General features: G+C 41.4%; 2 protein-coding genes across 4 annotated transcripts; both read left to right on the top strand.

Moving 5' to 3' along the window:
• Positions 1-69: 69 nt before the first annotated feature.
• ccnp (cyclin P) lies at positions 70-5,432 on the top strand. The gene is made up of 9 exons (XM_022218377.2): positions 70-989; positions 1,587-1,712; positions 1,959-2,028; positions 2,327-2,496; positions 2,661-2,759; positions 3,462-3,617; positions 3,789-3,947; positions 4,038-4,216; positions 4,902-5,432. Exons 1-9 carry the CDS (start codon positions 936-938, stop codon positions 5,077-5,079), a joined length of 1,191 nt encoding a protein of 396 aa, XP_022074069.2. The 5' UTR covers positions 70-935; the 3' UTR covers positions 5,080-5,432.
• A 595-nt stretch (positions 5,433-6,027) lies between these two features.
• On the top strand, positions 6,028-15,319 carry LOC110968478 (CLOCK-interacting pacemaker-like). 3 transcript variants are annotated; one of them, XM_022218371.2, is made up of 4 exons: positions 6,028-6,298; positions 9,032-9,214; positions 12,411-12,610; positions 13,103-15,319. In XM_022218371.2, exons 2-4 carry the CDS (start codon positions 9,040-9,042, stop codon positions 14,132-14,134), a joined length of 1,407 nt encoding a protein of 468 aa, XP_022074063.2. In that variant the 5' UTR covers positions 6,028-6,298; positions 9,032-9,039; the 3' UTR covers positions 14,135-15,319. The 3 variants fall into 3 exon arrangements, with proteins under 3 accessions (XP_022074063.2, XP_022074061.2, XP_022074062.2); XM_022218369.2 differs by having other exon boundaries at positions 13,100-15,319; XM_022218370.2 differs by lacking the exon at positions 6,028-6,298 and adding an exon at positions 6,345-6,661 and having other exon boundaries at positions 13,100-15,319.
• Positions 15,320-18,531: the final 3,212 nt, after the last annotated feature.

Genomic DNA, 18,531 nt, shown 5'->3' with positions numbered 1-18,531 from the left:
TTTTTATGTGTTATTTGCACATGTATCTGTAAGCAGTCCATGCCTTTGATGAAGTTTGAGAAAATTAGGAAATTTCACCTGAATAGCAGTGAATTTAGATTCTCAAGTTTAACATAGGTTTTAAATGACCTGTATAATTTTTTTTTAAAGCCGAAAGCTTATATTTTTGTGTAAAATCCCAAAAGAGGACAGGTTCAGGTCAAAAATGTACATTTAATTGAAAATATTGTTTGTTTCTACAACAAAAATATATTCTATAATCTGTCTGAAAGGCTTTGAAACAGCATTTAGGCAATTACTTAGGGAGATAATGTTTCTCAGAGATTCATGTTAGCGGTTTAATTAATAAAAACATATTTTTGACTCTTGATCACAGTATTTGTACACCTTGTTGGAAAGCTGATGACCTATCTCTTATTTGAGGTTCCACTGTGTGTTATTTAACATTATCTCTCATTCAAACCAAAATGGAAGTTGACAAAAGTCCACCCTTTTAAATTGGGAGTCAGTTTATAATTTATTACTTTAAGTTAAGCATAAGAACGTTCAGAAGTTATTTAAAGCCATGCCACAGTAGCAGGTAACATTTTTTGTTAGTTATTGCAGTTTACAGAGTCAATGTAATAAATTACAGAGCAAACTGCTTCCCTTTCATCAATAAAACTGAATTTCAGCGTAAAAGTTCGTTTAATACTTACCCGTTGCTGACATTGTGCAGAACTCGGTTAATTTATTTGCTTTGGGGTGCTGACCGGTAGATGCAGTCTGTGGTTCCACCTTGACACCGGTGTCCCCGCCCCAATCAGTGTGGCCCCAGCTGTCTTTATTAGCGGCCCTCCGGTCAGCATGGCTCCTCTCTGCTCCAGTCCTCCTCCGACCCCCGTGATAAGTAGCTGCAGCGGCCCGGCACGGGAACTCTGTCTCCGGCTGTGACCATGGCCAGGACTGGGTTCTGCGACTCCAAGCCTCTGCTGGACTTACACAAGAAGGTGGGCGTTAGCTCGGTGTGTGAAACTCAATCAAATATAATAAAGCCAAGCGCTGGTAAAGAACATACAGTATTTCTGCCTTAACCCTTAATGTGTTAGTTATTTTCTAAATGATGGTGAAAGAGGGTGTTAACTGAAGAGAAAAAGCAACCTTCTTCTCAGCAATCACATAGTTCTTGAGGTAATGCTTTGATTTTTTTTTTCTTCCCCAATCCAAGTCTTGCTTGTGTTTGACAACAACATTTTTTAGTTTTTTTTTTTCTTATTTAGTCACTCCACATACAGGGCTGCACCATTTTTAGGTATTATCAGGACAGTAATTGCATTCACCTGCCATGGTCCCAGGTGTTAACTGCTTGATTGCCGTCTTTGGGGCAGGACTTTGGTCACCACCAGCACGACTACTGAAGCAAATCCATTCACAGGCCTCACTGTCCACTGATTGTCATACAGATCATCAAAAGTCGCCACTTGCAACACTAATGAAGGGCATTAGATTTTTTTTTTTTTTTTTACCTCAGTTGTGTTTGGAAATGGGGAGGCCTTCTTTTATTGTCCAGTATCACAGAAGTGTCTGATGGTCTGTTGTCCCTCCAGGCGGATGAGAGACGAGCACCATTAAGAGCTTGGGCGAATGCCTGTGGGCCTCAAGATCGCTGGCAGGCTGTGGAAGTAGAGGAGCCCAGGATGGACCAGGTCAAAATGGAACTAGACCGCAGATGGGTATGGCTCCTGTCCTGCTTCTCAACTTCAATCAAATCCTGCCTCAGTGTCTCTCTGATCTCAGCTCTTGTATTAATTCTTTTTCCAGGTGATGGCTAATTGGTTAGAGGAAGACTGACAGAATTTGAATGAACTTTCTTTTGTAGAAACAGAAACTTAATTTGGGACCCCTGCCATATTTTTTGTCACTATAAAAATCTTCCAGGCACATTTCACTCTGATGTTTGAGGTGTTGTCTGTTTGCAGGAAAGGAGGTTAACAACCAGTGAAAGCATCATCATGGGGTTCCACGAAGACAGTGGGAAGTGCTCAGCAGGTAGTGGAATAAAAAATAAGAATTTAAATCTTTTCACATCAGTGAATCTCAGATAAATGCAACATAATATCACAGTTGCTCCTAAGTGGCTAGCATACGGAAAATCTTAAAATTAAACCTATATTTTGATTTCAAAAGTTGAGATTTCTTCAGTGTAGAATTAAGGGTTATATGTTTTCAGTGCTCATGTAAATCCGAGATAACTTTGAACTTGAAGTGAATAGCAAAAACCAGTCTGATTGCATGTTTTTGGGGGTTGTTTTTCCGTCTTGTCCTCTTTTTCTGCCCTGTGTGGCAGATGGGTGTGTGGAAGAGCCTGTGCTGCTTTACCCTCATGGGCTGCAGGGTCTTCACAGCTTCCAGGCGTTAGTTCCCAGCTTGCTGCGACATGAAGTAGAGATGGCACTGGAGAAACTGGGGCTCACACTGGACCGGACGTACGCCTGGGAGATGTTCTTAGACATGATGGTGAGACATCATCAATAACTAAACTATCATTGTCCTGAAAATACGCTACATGAGGACTTCACAAATCCTATATGAGCCAACCTAGCAAAGTTATTAATCGTATAACTGCACTGTAGTTCGTTAATTGTTTAGTGTGCCTCCTGTTTTCTGTGTTTGCTCTGTAGAGAAGTCAAACTTGGAACTCTTTTCCCAACGCTGACCTCCCCCGGCATTTCACTGATGTCACTCGAGCCATCCTGGTTGACTGGATCGTTCAAGTTCATGTGAGTCTCCAATTAAATCAAATGTTTCTCTTTACTTGAAGGCATAATATGCAAGATTTGGAGCATGAATATAGCATTAATGTATCACCAAACCACTAGCTGTGATGTAAAGCTATAGTGGAGTAATGGCATCCCCATCAGACATTGAAGTCACATCCTTTGTGTGTTGTAATCTAAGTTTCTGTTTTCTGGCTGAGTGCATGTTGATCCCTCCCTTTGAAACATTGACCTTCCTCATGTTCGTAAACTGACCTAATTTAAGTGCACTAGTTTCATTTGGACTCAGTGTAAGAAAGTGTATTGCCATCTAAGGTAACATCAGGTTGTTCTCTTCTGCACAGGTATGGATCTATACGTCCAAAGGTAGCAAAGGGCACTGTTCAGCACCCGTAAAGCATACTAAATAACATATAACCTGTTGTAGTTACAAAACTAACATGTAGCATTTAAAGTCTTTTGGCCAGCTGCTATGACTTTCCTAACTTGTCCAAAAAATAGGCTAAACTAAGTGGCGGCTCACTTTAACTTGCATGCATCATACTTTTGGTAGTGTAGTGTCGACCATCTTAACCAACTCTCAGGTGAATTAGCAGATCTACTGAAATCTTACCGATATTTACAAACTATTCCTTTAGATTTAATCTGAGGGTGGGGTTCTAACCATCTCTGCCAGCTTTGAATGTCCCATTCATTTCCTACCAGGAGATGATGAATTTCCAAGAAGAGACTCTCTACCTGGCCATACACCTCCTCAACTGCTCCCTGCGACAGATCAAGGTGACCACGGCCAACCTCCAGCTTGTCGGCATGGTTTGCCTCTTCCTTGCAGCAAAGAAGGAAGAGACTCTCCTCCCTGAGGTACACTGGCTCAGCCCTCACATACTATACAGTTACAGTGTGCTAACATTCTTCAGTAATTGCATTTTTTGATGGTTTTATGGCTGGCTATCCACAGGCAGCACCAAAGCTTGTACCAGGAATAGCTGCTATCTTTAAGAAGTCAGTTTTTCCACGTTGTTCTTCTTCAAGGTGTCTGGACTCTGCTACTTGATGGACCACACCTACACCAAGCATCAGCTGCTGCGGATGGAGCGAAAAGTCCTCTGCGGGCTCAAGTTTGATCTGTCCTACTGTCCTCCACTACATTTTCTCCTTCTATTTGCCTCCATCGCTCGTTGTAGCGCTATGGTAGATCTACGCTGTTTTTGTCCACTTTTTTTTTTGTTCCATCTAGATCAGTGAGGTATAGAGTGTCATCCCACTTGATTGTCTCACTAGGTGGTGTGGATGGCTCGGTATCTGCTGGAGCTGTCTCTTCTGGAGGGCCAGTGTGTGATGTTTGTGCCTGCACAGCTGGCTGGAGCGGCCCTCTGCTTGGCTCGCCAAGTCCTGCAGGAACCTCCGACACCAGAGGGGGAGGCTGCCTGGTGTCTGGCCTCCAGCATCCATGCCGGCAGGTAGGCAACAGAACCTTTTCAGAGATTTCCCATCGCGGTATCAGCACTGTAGTCACAGAACGCTGGCCACTCTTGGCTTATTGCTTCACAAATACAGCACTTTGCTGCTTAACCCTCATCAGTACACGTGGCAAAACCTAATAATCCGTACACTGGGAATCCAGCTGGACCCCAGTAGTATTTCATCCGTTTCATATTTCTGTACTTGTCCATATCCTCTCAATGTATATTTTCCTAAAACGTGTGTCGTTTATAAATACAAATATCAAAGGAACAATGAAATATTAATAAACTATTGATGATTACAAACTTGTATTGGTGTAAGGGCTCCTAAATTGAAATGAAACGCAAAGCAACTGAAGCAGTCATCACAAGAGCAACATAACACAAACATGCATAAATAAGATGCACAGTCTGGCTGGGGTCTGCATGTACCCCAAATGATTTTTCAATATGTACACCACAAACCTGGTTGGAATCAAATAAGCCCTGATGTATGTGATGGCAACTATGTGGGTGAGAACTACTTAAAGGGACTGAAAAATACAACTTGTAAATAAAAAAAATATGCATGGACCTCAGGTGTGCTCATGAGGGTTAAGTGTATTTTTTAATTGATCAACATTTATCTTGCCAGTAAATTTGACATATATATATGCATTGTTTTTTTGTTTTGTTTTTTCAGTGAAACCATTCTACTGAGGGTCATGCATATTCTAGCCAGTGCTGCAGCCAAGGCCCACACGCGGGAGATCTGTGCTACTTTTATTAAATTCTCCTCCCCAGAGACCTTGCATGTCAGTAGACACCCGGCTCTGAAGAACGCCCCTGGTCTGCTGGGTGTATGCACTTTACCAAGTTGACTTGAAATGAACTTAATTATATATCTGTGTTCCGAGATATACACATCAAATGACACCTTGACTCCTTTGAGGTCAACCCTCTGGCCAAGGCATTATGTTCTTGGTCGTGGATCCTGAGGAGCTCTAGCGTAAAAGTTTGAGGAAGAAGTATGAAAGATTTGATGCCAGGCATGAATGGCATGCACTTTGCATGCATGTGATTTAGCCAACACCTGTTTTATGATCTTATCTTGCAGCCAGTTTAGAAAATATTTGAATTGTGTCCTTGTTTTGTCATTTGTCGAGAGGATGTGGGCTGTCTATCAAATGATTTGAGGAAGTTTTAATGTAAAAATAAAGTGTCTGCTGCAGAATCTTGAGATTTTGTTTATTTTACACAAATGTGTGCAACTCCTGCTTGAAGTCCAGCAGGCTGTGACTGCACATTACATTATTAGGGCAGAAACACCTCCTGACTGCATATCTGTGTCACTGGCTGTTCCTTTTCACCAGCAGAGGCACACCAACTGATTGACCCACAGGAGTCACTTTGGGACAGCTGCAACGGCATAACTTCACATCAGGCATTGCTCAAGAAATGCAGAGAAACTAATGCACGTGTGCAAACAGTCATTTTTGTACATTGTGTCTCTTGTCCTACATCCGCCCCAATTAAGTTAACTCTCGATTGCTTATTCAAACTTTCATTACATTGATTGCACAACTTTCTTGTACACGGTGCGCCAGCCAGGCCCGCTGCGCACATCAAGTTCCTGTGAATGTCTCAGCCGGCTGTGTCATTTGGTGGATCCTATAGAAAATGTAAATCCTGAACGTGAGTTTTGCCTAAAACATTGTGTCCTGACTTTTTTTTCTCCCCTCACGGAGTCCCTGTATCACCGCTGGAACACGTGCACTGATATCTGATTGGCTGTCGTAGCTACGTCACGGACCAATGGGCGCTGAGTTGTCGTTTTTATTGTGTCTGCTCGTTGTTCCAACAGACGGCTGCACTGGGTTCAGATACTTGTGAAGCATAATCTTAATGGTGCTGCCGGTGGACTCCTCGGTTTCTGTCTCTTTCTTGTGCACAGATTCGAATACGTCGGTGTGGATACCGATTATGTTTTCTCACTTTATTTAATCGGCAAATCAATCGGCGGCGTCAAGCTAGCCAGAATCAGCTGTCTGGGTTTCAAAACAAAAGCGTGGCAGCCGGCACTCCTGAATGTACATACCGGTAAGTACGGAGCGAAGAATAGAAAATAAATGCAGTGACTCTAAATTGCCCTACGTGTTGCTGTAACAGACGTTGTTGTTTATGAAATCGTGTTTTTGAATCTCTTTTAGTGGCGAGTCTTATTTTGAAATCAGCTGGCTTTGTTAGCTTAGCTAGCTCGACGGACGCAGCCGAATCTCAACCCGTTTTCTCTGAGGTATTATCACTCGGCGTATTTGACAAAAACTCGAAATTAAATCAATTTGTGCCGAAGCTTGGACAGAAAACAGTTAAGGCATGTTGCTGCTGGTTAACTTTAGCATTTCTCGGCGGCTTGAAGCAGAGCAGCAGGAGAAAACAGCCGTCCACTGAGAATATTTAAAGGTAAGTTTTCCCATTTAGGCAGGAGCGCTGATAAATCTGCTAGCTTTAAAACAGACGTGATATAACCAGACCTCCATGTATTTTTTCTCTTCTCGCTGTCACTCCTTTATAACTTTTATGCACACGTGCGTCCGGCATTTAACGAGTTAAATGCGGTGCAAATGTCGACCAGTATGAACATCGTGTTTTCTTTCTATGTGTGCTTACGAGCAGTGCGAGAGGAAGTGTGTGTTGGAGAGGGCCGGACTGTACTGAAAGTTGAGTGTTACATAACAGAGGGAGGAAGGGTGCAGCTGATCAGATCACTATGAGATGTGCTGCCTTCACGGAACCTCTGGACCCCAAAGTATCACCAGCAGCTCCTCAGCTGAGCTCACTCGATTTAGCAAAGTAGTGGGTTTTAAATTCTCCCAGTATAGTATTCAGGTTCTCTTCAAACGATAAAAGGTCGACAACTGATGCATTTCTTCCTCACAATCTGCTACAATGTGGATTGTTAATCTGAAGAGCAAGGCTGCTTTGTTCATTCCTGTGTCCTTATCTGCATAACTCCTCTTATAGCAGGTTTGAGAACTCTCAGAGGAGTAGGTAATGTCATTCATGGTCAGCTGCATGAGTTAGTCCAGCCAATAATTTCCCCCTCACGTATTAAGCCCAGCGGCTGTGTGCTTTTGGATTTGTACTTTGACCAGCAGGTAAAGCAATGACCCCCATCTCTTCCTAGAGGACACGAGACAGCCGTTGGATTATCAAATTGTAGCTGCAGTTTCTGGAACTGGAAGTAGCAAAAGTAGAGGCAGATTATTGGATCTGATAGCGTTTTCTGAGTATCAGACTCCGTTTTCTTCTTGTTGATTACATATCATGAGGAAGAACAAATGTTGAAACATTTTCTCTAATTTAAACAGAAATCTAGATGCAGCATGCAAAATAGTTTTCTGCTTTGACTTAGAGAAAGTCTACAGTTTATAAAACCTCTTAGTATTGTTAGTAAGGGGTTAAATTTAGCCAACTGCACCAGAAGTGTTTCAGTTGTTCAACTGGTGGCAAATTCACAACCACTGAGTTAATTCACATCCTTGCTGGGTGTGGCTTGAAGGACCATGATCAGATAGCGTGACCGGGACACAGTTACTGCTTTGACTGCTGACAATAAAAGGCAATTTTAAAGTACAACTTTTTTCAAATGACACGAGAAAGACGAGAACAAGCTTGTCAGGCACTGCCACAGCCTGGTACTAGAATGTGCACAACTCCACATTTATCCTCTAAGAAATCCCTTCAAACGGCGTGGTGCCACAGACGATCTGCTCCATGATGCACTGGATGGACGCATGTATAAATGTGTTCTTTTATGATCCTGTTCCCCAAAATGTCCACTGAGTCCCTCAGACTCCACAAGCTAGCATTGACTTTGTAGACCTTACAAGAAGCAGTGGTGTAGAGTTACATCTTATTGTTTTAAGGTGGAAAGGGATTATTTCCATGGAACAACTCTGACATGTCAAAATGAGTCTTAAGTGGTTTAATGATTGACTGGAGAGGGAGTTTAATTTGCCATGTGTCAGTATGTGGATTTTTGTTGCATGATTGATTGCATGTTAAAGAGAGAGGAATAGATTGATGTTTAACTCTGCAAGCTGTGGCAATTTCATAAAAAGTTGAAGATATTTCCCTGTCTGTTACCTGGAATGACAGCACTGTACTGGTGTAAACAGATTAGCAGGTTAGATATCTCTACAGACCCAAAGCAACCCATGCAGTGACTGTTTGCTCGGCTCTGTTTAAATACAGTGTGGGCACACATGTAAACAGTAAGAAAGGTTGGCTTATTTAAGGTTTTTGCTACATATTTTGCAAGACTTTCAACAAAATGTATACATAATAGTAGATCTTGGCGCTGTCTTAAATTGCCCTTTGCTTTCCACATATATAAATATGTGCAGGTCTCAAAGTATGCACACACATTTTGCTCACTACATTGTATACGTACGCCCCTAAAGTGAAGACTTAACTACTACAAATATGAACCTGTACATACTGTTGTGGAGTATGAAGAGATACTATGCAAATTATGTCATAATGCACAAGTTGCCACGGTTACAACCCCAAAGGCAACTGTGGGCTTTAGTGGATTCACTGGAAATCCTGCTAAAATGGTAGAAAGCTGTTGTGCAATCAAATGCACAAAGCAATGAGGATTGAGGCAAATGTAATTAGAGACTGCCCACTATCAAGAGGAGCCCTACCCAAGAGTCCTTAGGAGCTGTGTCCTCTCCTGGCAGGCAAAGTCTCTCACAGGCCTTTTCTTTTAGCTGGCATTTTTTTGACATTTGGAGGCAGTCTAAATATCACGTATGTTCTTATTAGGGTCCAGTATGCCGAAGGAAGAGCCCCGCTTGAGTGAGCACAGTCCTTGTGCTACGTCCAGCAAGAATGCTAAAGATAAGAGCAACAGTTCAACTCTTCTGGCGCTTCGTGGGACTAAAGACTCGGACGATTCCAGCAGAAGAGGCTCCCGCTGCAGCTCAGAGAAAGACTCTGGCTATTCTGGTGAGTTGAAGTTAATGTGGTAAACAGTTAATCCCAAGTTTCCCATGCACTCCCATATTTTCAGTGCAAGTTAGTGCAGGCACTGACAATTGTGAAATCCCAACGGGACAAAGAGTGCATACTAAACAGGTAATTCATTTTCTTGGATTTTAAATCTAAAATAGACGTATAAAAAAGACACTGTGCTAACATTCATGTCTAGTTTCATTAAGGTTATAGGAAGTGTAACCACTTTTGTTTGAAACTCCCCAGCTTTAGAGGCAGAAGCTATCTGAAGAAAGACCAGATAAACTCACTAATGTTAACTTCTCTATTATTTGGTGTCAGATTCTTTGCTGCTTTCTTGAAAGGATATTTCCGTTTGCTCAAAGTAGAACTGTATGTGGTGCTTATTGACAGTCAGTGTATTAAATACAATAGATGGCAACGTGCCTGTAGTTTAGAGAAGCGGCCAGGTTTCAGCACAGACGCCTTTAGGCAAGGGCGGCAACAAAGCATATTTAAGCCACCTGAAAAAAAATCAATATTAGTTTACGTGGATATTACATTAACGATCCTTTCACTACTGTTCCTTGCCATTAGACATCTCCCTCTGTCTCCCTTCAGAACCATCACAATCTGTTGACACAATTACCGTATTTTGCCTGCATACAGCCTGTGTTGCTGGTCCACCGCACCCTTGATTGGTTAGTTTGTATATGTTATTGTATAATTAGTGTTTTGACATATTAGTTTGGATCTGAACCAGCATTGTATGACACCAAAGTAGCACAACAACAGGCTAACAACTTTAGTGTTCTAAAAGATAAAATTACTGTTTTTGTCAAAGGAGTGTGGTATCTGTGAAGAGAGCAGCTGCAGTTCCTTGTTGGAAATAGCTGTGATGGCACGGTAAAACAGTAAAAACTTTCTAACTAGACTGTACATTTACACCGCTATTGATTTTTCAAATGTGCGTCTTTTAAGTCGGTGACCCTTAATGATCTATCTGCCAAGCTGGGATAAGATCTGCTCCCTGACTTTGCCAGATCAGAGCATCTCAGTGTTACATCATAAAATCACTTTCATTACTTAAAATGCTTATCCTGCTGCATCGTCTACACTAGTCTGATGGCCAGACTAGTGAGTTGGCAAGGTATGTTGAGCCTAAAGCCAGAATTTTCAGTGTCACAAAGGTGGCCGAAACTGGCTAGAGTTTATGATCCACGTTTCGAATTTAAATTGGCTATTTACCACTTCTTTTCCCAATGATATTTTCTATAACACAGATCATCAGCTGAGGGCAAAACAGTTACAATATCACTCAGGGTATCCATCGCCATGGAACCTGCTTGTATTCAGTTGGTAATGCAGAAATTACATAAATATGTTTCTATGTTTGGTTCTGATTTGGTTCAACGTTTCAGACTAAATTTTTCACTGGCAGCACCAGTGTAACCAACTTTCTCATTTGGTCGCACCTCCCACCTTTTTACAGGCAAAACGCATCACTTGCTGAACATCTGCTTATCAGTCGACACCACAATTTACCGATGTTCCCTAAACGCCTCACACTGGGTAGCTGCTGCTGTGGTGCTCAGACAGGTGTGACCAGAAGTGACCCTGAAGAGAGCAAATCAGGGCGTTCTGATGTAATATTTGCCCAATCTATAACCAAGTGATTTTTTTTCTACATGTGGTCTTTTCTCTGTAAATACCGCAGTACACCAAAGTGATAAAAGTACTACTTTCCACCACTGTGGTTAACACAGTAGCTGCCTGTAGTGGTTAGAGCAACACAAGTACAGCTTAATGATCAGCATGCGCAGGCACTTTAAATTTTAACTCTCACACTCTAGAAAAAAAAGGTTGCAAATGTGACCATTTTGGTTGCAGTCTGGAGCCCTGGATTCCCTGCCCAGTCCTTTTTACACTGCTGATGTTTCAGCTTATAGAACACAGATTAGAAAGTATATTATTCTGCTGGCATTTATTATAAAGAATATTTAATCAATATCTTTAATTTTACCTAAAATGAATCATAAAAACTGTTTTGCTTAAAATTATTTCCACATATCCTTCATGATGAGGTAGTGTCAAAACTAAATGCACTTTTTCAATATTATCTTTAAATGTGTGAAGTTTAAAGTTGATCAGTTCTAATGTGCAGCTGTCATGGTAGAAACAAACAGCTGCATTAATCGATATAATGAATATATCGACACAAGAGCAACAGTTTTCTACCAGCCTTCCTGTCTTGCATCATTTGCAGTAGCTGCGCTTTTCACGTAATTAATTTTTATATTCCATTATAATAACCTGTTCCTCTGAGTGCACATAATCGGTTCATTTCATTCTTAAGAAGAGTGACATGACGTTCAACACCCTCTTTTATGTGATTATGCAAAGAGTCCAAAGCAGAAAGCCTGTTTAACAAAAAAAAAGTTGATAGCCACCGTCATGATGCCCATTATCTCTGACTGTGGTTTTAGGTTTTGTCGAACGAGCTTAAATAAAGAAAGCTTAGGTATGACACACTTGCTTTGCGGTATAACCCTCTGGATGTGCTACAATGCCAACTCAGTTTCGACGTGAACACCCTGAAATCAAAGCTGAAAGTCCTTTCAGATCGAAAGAACAGAAACATGAAGAATGTGTTGGAGTTCTAATACTACGAGGGAATTTATAAAAGTAGTGGAAATAGGACACTATCGTTCAAAAGTTTGGAGTCACCCAGACAATTTTATGTTTTCCATGACACTTTTATTCATGTGCGAACATAACTGCACAAGGATTTCCTAATCATCCATGAGCCTTTCAACACCATTAGCTAACACAATGTAGCATTAGAACACAGGAGTGATGGTTGGTGGAAATGTTCCTCTGTACCCCTATGTAGATATTCCATTAAAAATCAGCTGTTTCCAGCTAGAATAGTCATTTACCACATTAACAATGTCTAGACTGTATTTCTGATTAATGTTATCTTTACTGAAAAAAATGATTTTCTCTAAAAAATAAACACATTTCTAAGTGACCCCAAACTTTTGATCGGTAATTTAAGTACAACAAAAACATTTCTGTTCCTCCTTTTGTTCCTTTTGTGAAAATGAAGTCAATGTTTGCATATTTTATCTTGATGCGGTGTTTGGAAAAAATGCTACAATGTCATTATCATCTCGTCTCAGTTCTTTCTGTTTCACCGTCTTCTCTGCAGATGGTTCAGACTGGCAACAGACAGATGTGGAGGGCCAGCGGAGGAACAAAAGCCCATCCAGAGTTGGTGAACACGCAGAAACTTCGCAACCAGGCCAAAATCAAGAAGTTGGGCATAGGAATACTGGGAAGCCTGCACTGACAACAAAAGGCCATGACCAGCCACCCGTATGCAACATCAAGGACACAGAGTTTCAGCAGGTAAAGAGGAGTTGCTGCAGACACTGGGGAAGGGAATGGACAAACACTTATGTAGGTTCCAGTTAAAGAAGCCGACAGCTTGACGCTCTGAACATTCCCCTCTCCATGTACCACATTCCAGAAAAAATCCACTGGGCCATTTGTGAAAGTTGTACTGTTTACTCAAAACGTCAAACAACAAAAATACAATGTACAAAAATAATTCTTTCTCTAAAATCCAAAAAATATTCCAAAGCAATCCAAAAAAATAAGAAAACAGAGGTCTAAACACTGTGGGGCTCCCCTCTCTATGCCTGACAACTGTCTACTTAGCCACGCCCACTTTCCCCATAACTCAAGTTACCGCACTAACTTAAAAGTATTTAAGCTCCTACAACTTTTTTGACTTTCTTGTGGAACCAAATGTAAGGAATCTACTGTGTGATGCTCCAGTACTGCTCGTTGTTTTCTTATTGGTCATGAGGTCTTTTGTCTTGCTTCTTGTCTCAGCAGCCAGGCGTGATCCAGAGAAGAGATCAGCTGCTCTGGAGAAACGGTATGAGGGAGATCAGCAGTTCTGGTTCTCCTCATGTGGTCCTGTTACAGCAGCCTACCTTGTTACCAGTCGCCGTCCATCTCCACAAGCCTTTCTCCCGGAAGTCCAACATCACAGGGAAGAAAGTAAATAGTACCTACCTGCCTATTCTTAATTCCTATCCCCGCATTGCGCCACATTCCAGCAAGAAGCCGCCTGATAAATCGTCATCGAAACATGAAAGCCAGAATCTGAGCAAGAGGGTGTGCACAGAACAAAACAGCGATGACACACCTGTGACCACGGGTTTACCCGAGCAACACCTTCATAAACAACCAAAATTCTCCCCTTCTGGACTCCCATGTTCCTCTTCAACCAGAGATAATCTGTCCTCCTCCAGCCCCACTAACGCTTCCACCAGTCAGGGCTCACCATCCATGTCCAGTCTGCACACCAACCCCTTCTTAATCTCAGCCAGAGGACTTCATAAAAACAGTGGTGCTAGTTTTCGCCAACGCCGTTTCCTCAACACATTAGAAATCCTTAGACAGTCGGGTCTGTTGGACATAACGTTGCACACAAAGGAGCTGCTGCGCCAAAACACCACCACAGAGCGGGACATTGCTCAGCTGCGTCAGCACACAGAGCTGCTGTGCCAGGCCGCCAGCAGCCCCAGCCTCAACCAGAATGACAGGACGACCTGGGAGCATGTATATCGAGTCATGGCCGAGTCCGGCAGCTACCCCGACCTGAAAATCCAGCAGGATTTTCTAAACCCATCTTCTCCAGATTCTATCACCCAACCAGAGAGTTTTTCCACAGGTGACACCAACAAGCTACAAGCTGCTGAGAGCACAGAGGCGCCGTCGTCCGGCCTTCTCACCACCAGACCAGACCAGAGCTGTGCTGTATCACCGCAACCTCACCCAGAAAACAGCAGGGAGCTTGAAACCCGTGGTAAAACCTCGGGCAAAGTCACCATTATGCCTCCTGACAGTTCTACAGGTTAGCACAGTCTGCAGGGCCTTAAACAGAGAGCTAGTCACTGCTGCCCTGAAGACGTCCAGTAGGTGTTTTGGGATATCGTGTGGTTTTGACATTTTATCCTCGATTGTTTAAGGCCAGTGTTATCAAGATTGTGCAAGTTAATGGAAAGCCAGCAATGACTGCCTGCACACGTCACAGTTTTGTTTGAAGGTTTGGTTCGACGTCTGAAAGCTGATCCCTAATTTATGAGTGCAATTCAGTCCTGAGGCGCCATCTTATAGTAACACTGCAGACCTTATAGAGCCACACAGATGAGAGGAGGATCTCTGCTGGTGAGTCACTTCAAGGTGCAATGCATTTACCCTAGAAGATGAGGGAAATTGACTTCCACACAGGCTGCGCACAATGGAGGAATGACGCCTGCATTATATATTATCAGTTCACTTCAGTTGTTGTGCTGCCATATCAGACCAACCACATTCAGGGAAAAAAATGAATAAATCCACCTTCTGGTAAATGGTGAGGAAATGGTTTCTTTTCTGAGAGCCAGCCGTCCAAACACACGTGCCTTAAAAAAACAACACAGATGAAGCTAAAGGCTCCTGGACAGTGGACACTGGAAGGAAACTGGTAGCATCTGAGGCACAACTGAGAGCTTAATGTTCCAGAGAAAGTCTCTCTGTTACATCACAACCTGCACTACACTGGACTGCTGCTAGGATCTAAATGCTTTTCAGCAAAGCCTTACAAAGTATTTTCATTTGACAGTATTTTGCCACTGAATATCACCATCACAGGCTGTTTTAATCCTGTATTGATGATGTTCAACAACAAAGTATTTCAGCCAAAGACTATGAATTTAATGCAACGTCTCCAAAATGATCAGTTATACTGTATTCTGTCATGCAGCTGCTTTGTTGCCCATTTTCACTTTGATGACATTTTCTAACTGTTCTTGTTATGTGGTTGTTTGTTTTGGTTGTAGATGGCATTGAGTTTGAAAGTTTTATAGTGCAAGTATATAAGTATATTGACACAATGGATTTATGCATGTGGCATGTGTATGTTCTTCTTCTGTTTTTTTTGTGTTTGTGCATAGGACAGACAGCACTGCCAGCAATGCACACATACGTGAAATTTAAAGTGGTTTATACGGTGTATTTTTCATAATTTTAAGCTATTTAAATAAAGCGATGTGTGCAAAAAGATAGACTTTTTCAGCATGGATCTTTTCAAATTCATTCTCGTGTTACGGTTGTGTTTTCCTGCAATACAAAACCTTTACATAGCCCTGAATTGTAGGAGCTGCTCCCATGGAAACTGTGAGTCATCAGTGGTGTGATGTAAGAAGTACATATACGTGCACTGAGATGTCACCTGCTCCTGAAAGCCATGAAAATAATTTCTTTCATCTCTTTTTACCGACTTGAATCCATGGTGACATACAAAAAGTCAGATCTGCATTTGGTATTTTCTTAAAATAAATAAATGAAATAACATGCTGAGATATGAAAAGTAAGTACAGTAAATGCAGTCATGGGAAAAAATCATTAGACTGTGTGTTATTTTTTTTGTTAGTTTTCATGGTCATAATGAGAGATCAGGTGGCCAATCTTAAAATAAATCAATATTGAATTTTTATAGAGTGTTAAAGTGTTGCAAAGCCAGGGGGCGGGGCTACTTGGTTGACAGTCTGGTCTGGAATAATTGACCTTAGTACTCATGAGTACTTTTGACTCAAAGACAGTCGTGTCTTTCTTGGAGTGGAGCTTTAATATACAGGCTTGCCATTCTTGAGTACAAAATGATGTGAAACTACAGGCGTTGCTTCTCCATCTTCTCTGCATCAACTTTGCGCTCTCATGTCCCAGCGGAAAACTGCAGCACATCCAGTGGAGTGACACGTCAAAATAAGAGCGATAATTTCACAATAAAACTCTATATTAAAATGCATTGAAACGCGCCTGAAAGGCAGAACAATTTATTTTCCAAAGTTACAGGGAGCCACAACAGAGGGCTGAAAGAGCTGCATGCAGCTCCGGAGCCGTGGGTTGCCGACCCCTGCCCTAGAGACAAAAATGAAAAAAATGAATCTATCTAATTAGAGGCTTTGTAATTAATTAATCACGACTGATTGACAAGGGCTTAGAGGTAAAAAAGCGATATATGCAGTGTTGTCTTCATTTTAAATGCTAAAAGGATTTTGCGGCTCCCGGTGTTTTCTGTGGGAAATGGGTCGAAATGGCTCTTTGAGTGTTAAAGGTTGCTGACCCCTGCTCTTGGGTTTGCTCCCAAGTCCCTCGGTGACAGCTTGTTGGAGCTCCCTCAGTTCTTCCTCCATCTGCAGTCGGGCGAGTGCCATCCCTCTTCTGACACCAATGTAGCACTGAGCGCGTCCTCTCCCAGAGAGGGGAGGGGGAGTGGGCGCGGACAGATGCGTTCATTTGCATACCTGGAAGCAGGCCTGTTCTGAGGAGGGCTGGTGAGAGTGAATTTTTCGACCGCTGAAACTCCGAACAAAGGATGATTTTGGGGCGAACAAACTTAAATACTATGTTTTTGGGTTTCTGAGACCTATATGACGTGACTGAAAAATAGCATAATATGGGACCTTTAACCGTCTATAGATGATGTTTACATGGATATAGACTTTATTAAGTAGGCTACTGATGCCGACGGTTTTCGGGGAAGTTTTCTTTGTCTAATGTCTTTATTTGACACACAACCAGGTCTGGGGTCGGGACAAACCTGCAACAAAACATCTGGAGACGGAAACTATCACCAGTTAACCTGATCGTCAGTTAAACTGGAACAGGTCGGAATCGCCAGAGTTCTTGACATTTTAATACTTAAAAATACTTACTTGGACCATTAAAGCCATTTTGTTCACACTGAGATCATGAGTTCTCAGAGTGATGCGTCTATTCAATCTAAATAAGACAAACAGGTCTTGTTTTCACAGTACGTGGTGCGGAGTTTGAGACAGGGAAGTGAAATCAAATTGCCACGAGTTTTCACTTTGACTTCCGGTTCTGCTGATATCGTCCAAATTGTAAAAGGCTTTTTATGTTTGTTTAAACCTTAAAATTTGTAAAAACGAAGCATTTTTTTCTTTCTCTGCTTTTAGTTTCTCTAATTTCATTTTTAAACGAAAAAAAAAACCCAAACCGATTATTTGTTTTTTCTCGTTTTATTTTGAAACGGAAAAATGAATGAGCGAACCATACACGGATTATTGGACCACCCTTGTTTTCTTCAATTTCTTGTTCATTTCAGTGCCTGGTACCACTAAATGTACATGAAGAATACAATGAACACGACACAAAATGCAGCCGCTTACATAATACTTGATGAAGAAAATACCAGATACGAGATACTTCTTTTGCTACAGATACTTACCATTACGTGTCACGGTTATTAACAATTCTTTTATCGTTTATTATGGGCTACATCTGCCAGACCCCCCCTCTTAGCTTTTGTTGTCACAGCTTTGCTATTTGCAATTGTTTGTCAGACTTCTTGATTCAATTACCCTTTTGTTCTGTTGTTTTACCCTCTGCCACTGATTAGCAACTATAAGCAAATAAACCACTCTTCACATTGGTAGTTACATACAGCCCCCTCCCAACCGTCCTCTGACCTTTCTATAAAATGTGTACCCTGAAAACGCTGTGGGTCCACTTACCTTTGCAGAACAATACTCTGCATCGGTAAATTCACCATATTACTGGAAATACCAATAAAACACACCAACACAGCAAACATCTGTAATGTTGAATATAGATTAGAAATGTTATTAAAAATGTATTTCTATTCACTTTATTTATTTGTTACAACGATGTCCACGCACTGCTCCAGAACAAGACCTTTTTTAATACAAAAATTGATTTATGCAGTGATTTATACAGAAAATACAAGTAATTTTTAAGGATAAGAAAATCTTTATCTCTAGAAATCTCTAGAAAAAGATCACCTAAAAATTACTGTTACTAAACTATGACTTGCAAGCAACATTATGAAAACTCATTTACCAAGAGCTAAAGATAGCTATGAATTAGCCACCCTCTTTTCCCTGGATATTGCTTCCATTTACTTGAATTGAGAGATATTTCAGAGCCCTTCAAGTTATTCTCATATGTTTCAGTTTTACATCACTGAAATATATGAATCCGTTAAAGAAGTTTGTACACACTGATGAACCTTAACACTTAGACTATTGTGAAGACATAGAATTTGCAGCATTTGTTGCTCTAAACAGTAAGTGAACAGCACAGAATGGTTTCAAAGCAGGACACCTAAGCATTTTAATTTACGGTGCTGCCTGCTAATTTATCTCCTCCAATATAAAGCACCAACACTATCTTTCATCTCATATGTCAGTGATGTATAAAATAACGCGTATAAGCCCCTAAATTGAACC

The sequence above is a fragment of the Acanthochromis polyacanthus genome, chromosome 13 (assembly GCF_021347895.1).
Source record: "Acanthochromis polyacanthus isolate Apoly-LR-REF ecotype Palm Island chromosome 13, KAUST_Apoly_ChrSc, whole genome shotgun sequence".
Classification (NCBI taxonomy): domain Eukaryota; kingdom Metazoa; phylum Chordata; class Actinopteri; family Pomacentridae; genus Acanthochromis; species Acanthochromis polyacanthus.
The sequence above is the reverse complement of the archived record's forward strand: the minus strand, read 5'-3'. Positions and strand labels throughout refer to the sequence as shown.

Coding starts and splice junctions, on each gene's coding strand:
- ccnp (XM_022218377.2), top strand. CDS start 936: ATGGCCAGGACTGGGTTCTGCGACTCCAAGCCTCTGCTGGACTTACAC. Junction 1,713..1,958: donor TGGAACTAGACCGCAGATGG/GTATGGCTCCTG, acceptor GTCTGTTTGCAG/GAAAGGAGGTTAACAACCAG. Junction 2,760..3,461: donor ACTGGATCGTTCAAGTTCAT/GTGAGTCTCCAA, acceptor ATTTCCTACCAG/GAGATGATGAATTTCCAAGA.
- LOC110968478 (XM_022218369.2), top strand. CDS start 9,040: ATGCCGAAGGAAGAGCCCCGCTTGAGTGAGCACAGTCCTTGTGCTACG. Junction 9,215..12,410: donor GAAAGACTCTGGCTATTCTG/GTGAGTTGAAGT, acceptor TCTTCTCTGCAG/ATGGTTCAGACTGGCAACAG. Junction 12,611..13,099: donor AGGACACAGAGTTTCAGCAG/GTAAAGAGGAGT, acceptor TTCTTGTCTCAG/CAGCCAGGCGTGATCCAGAG.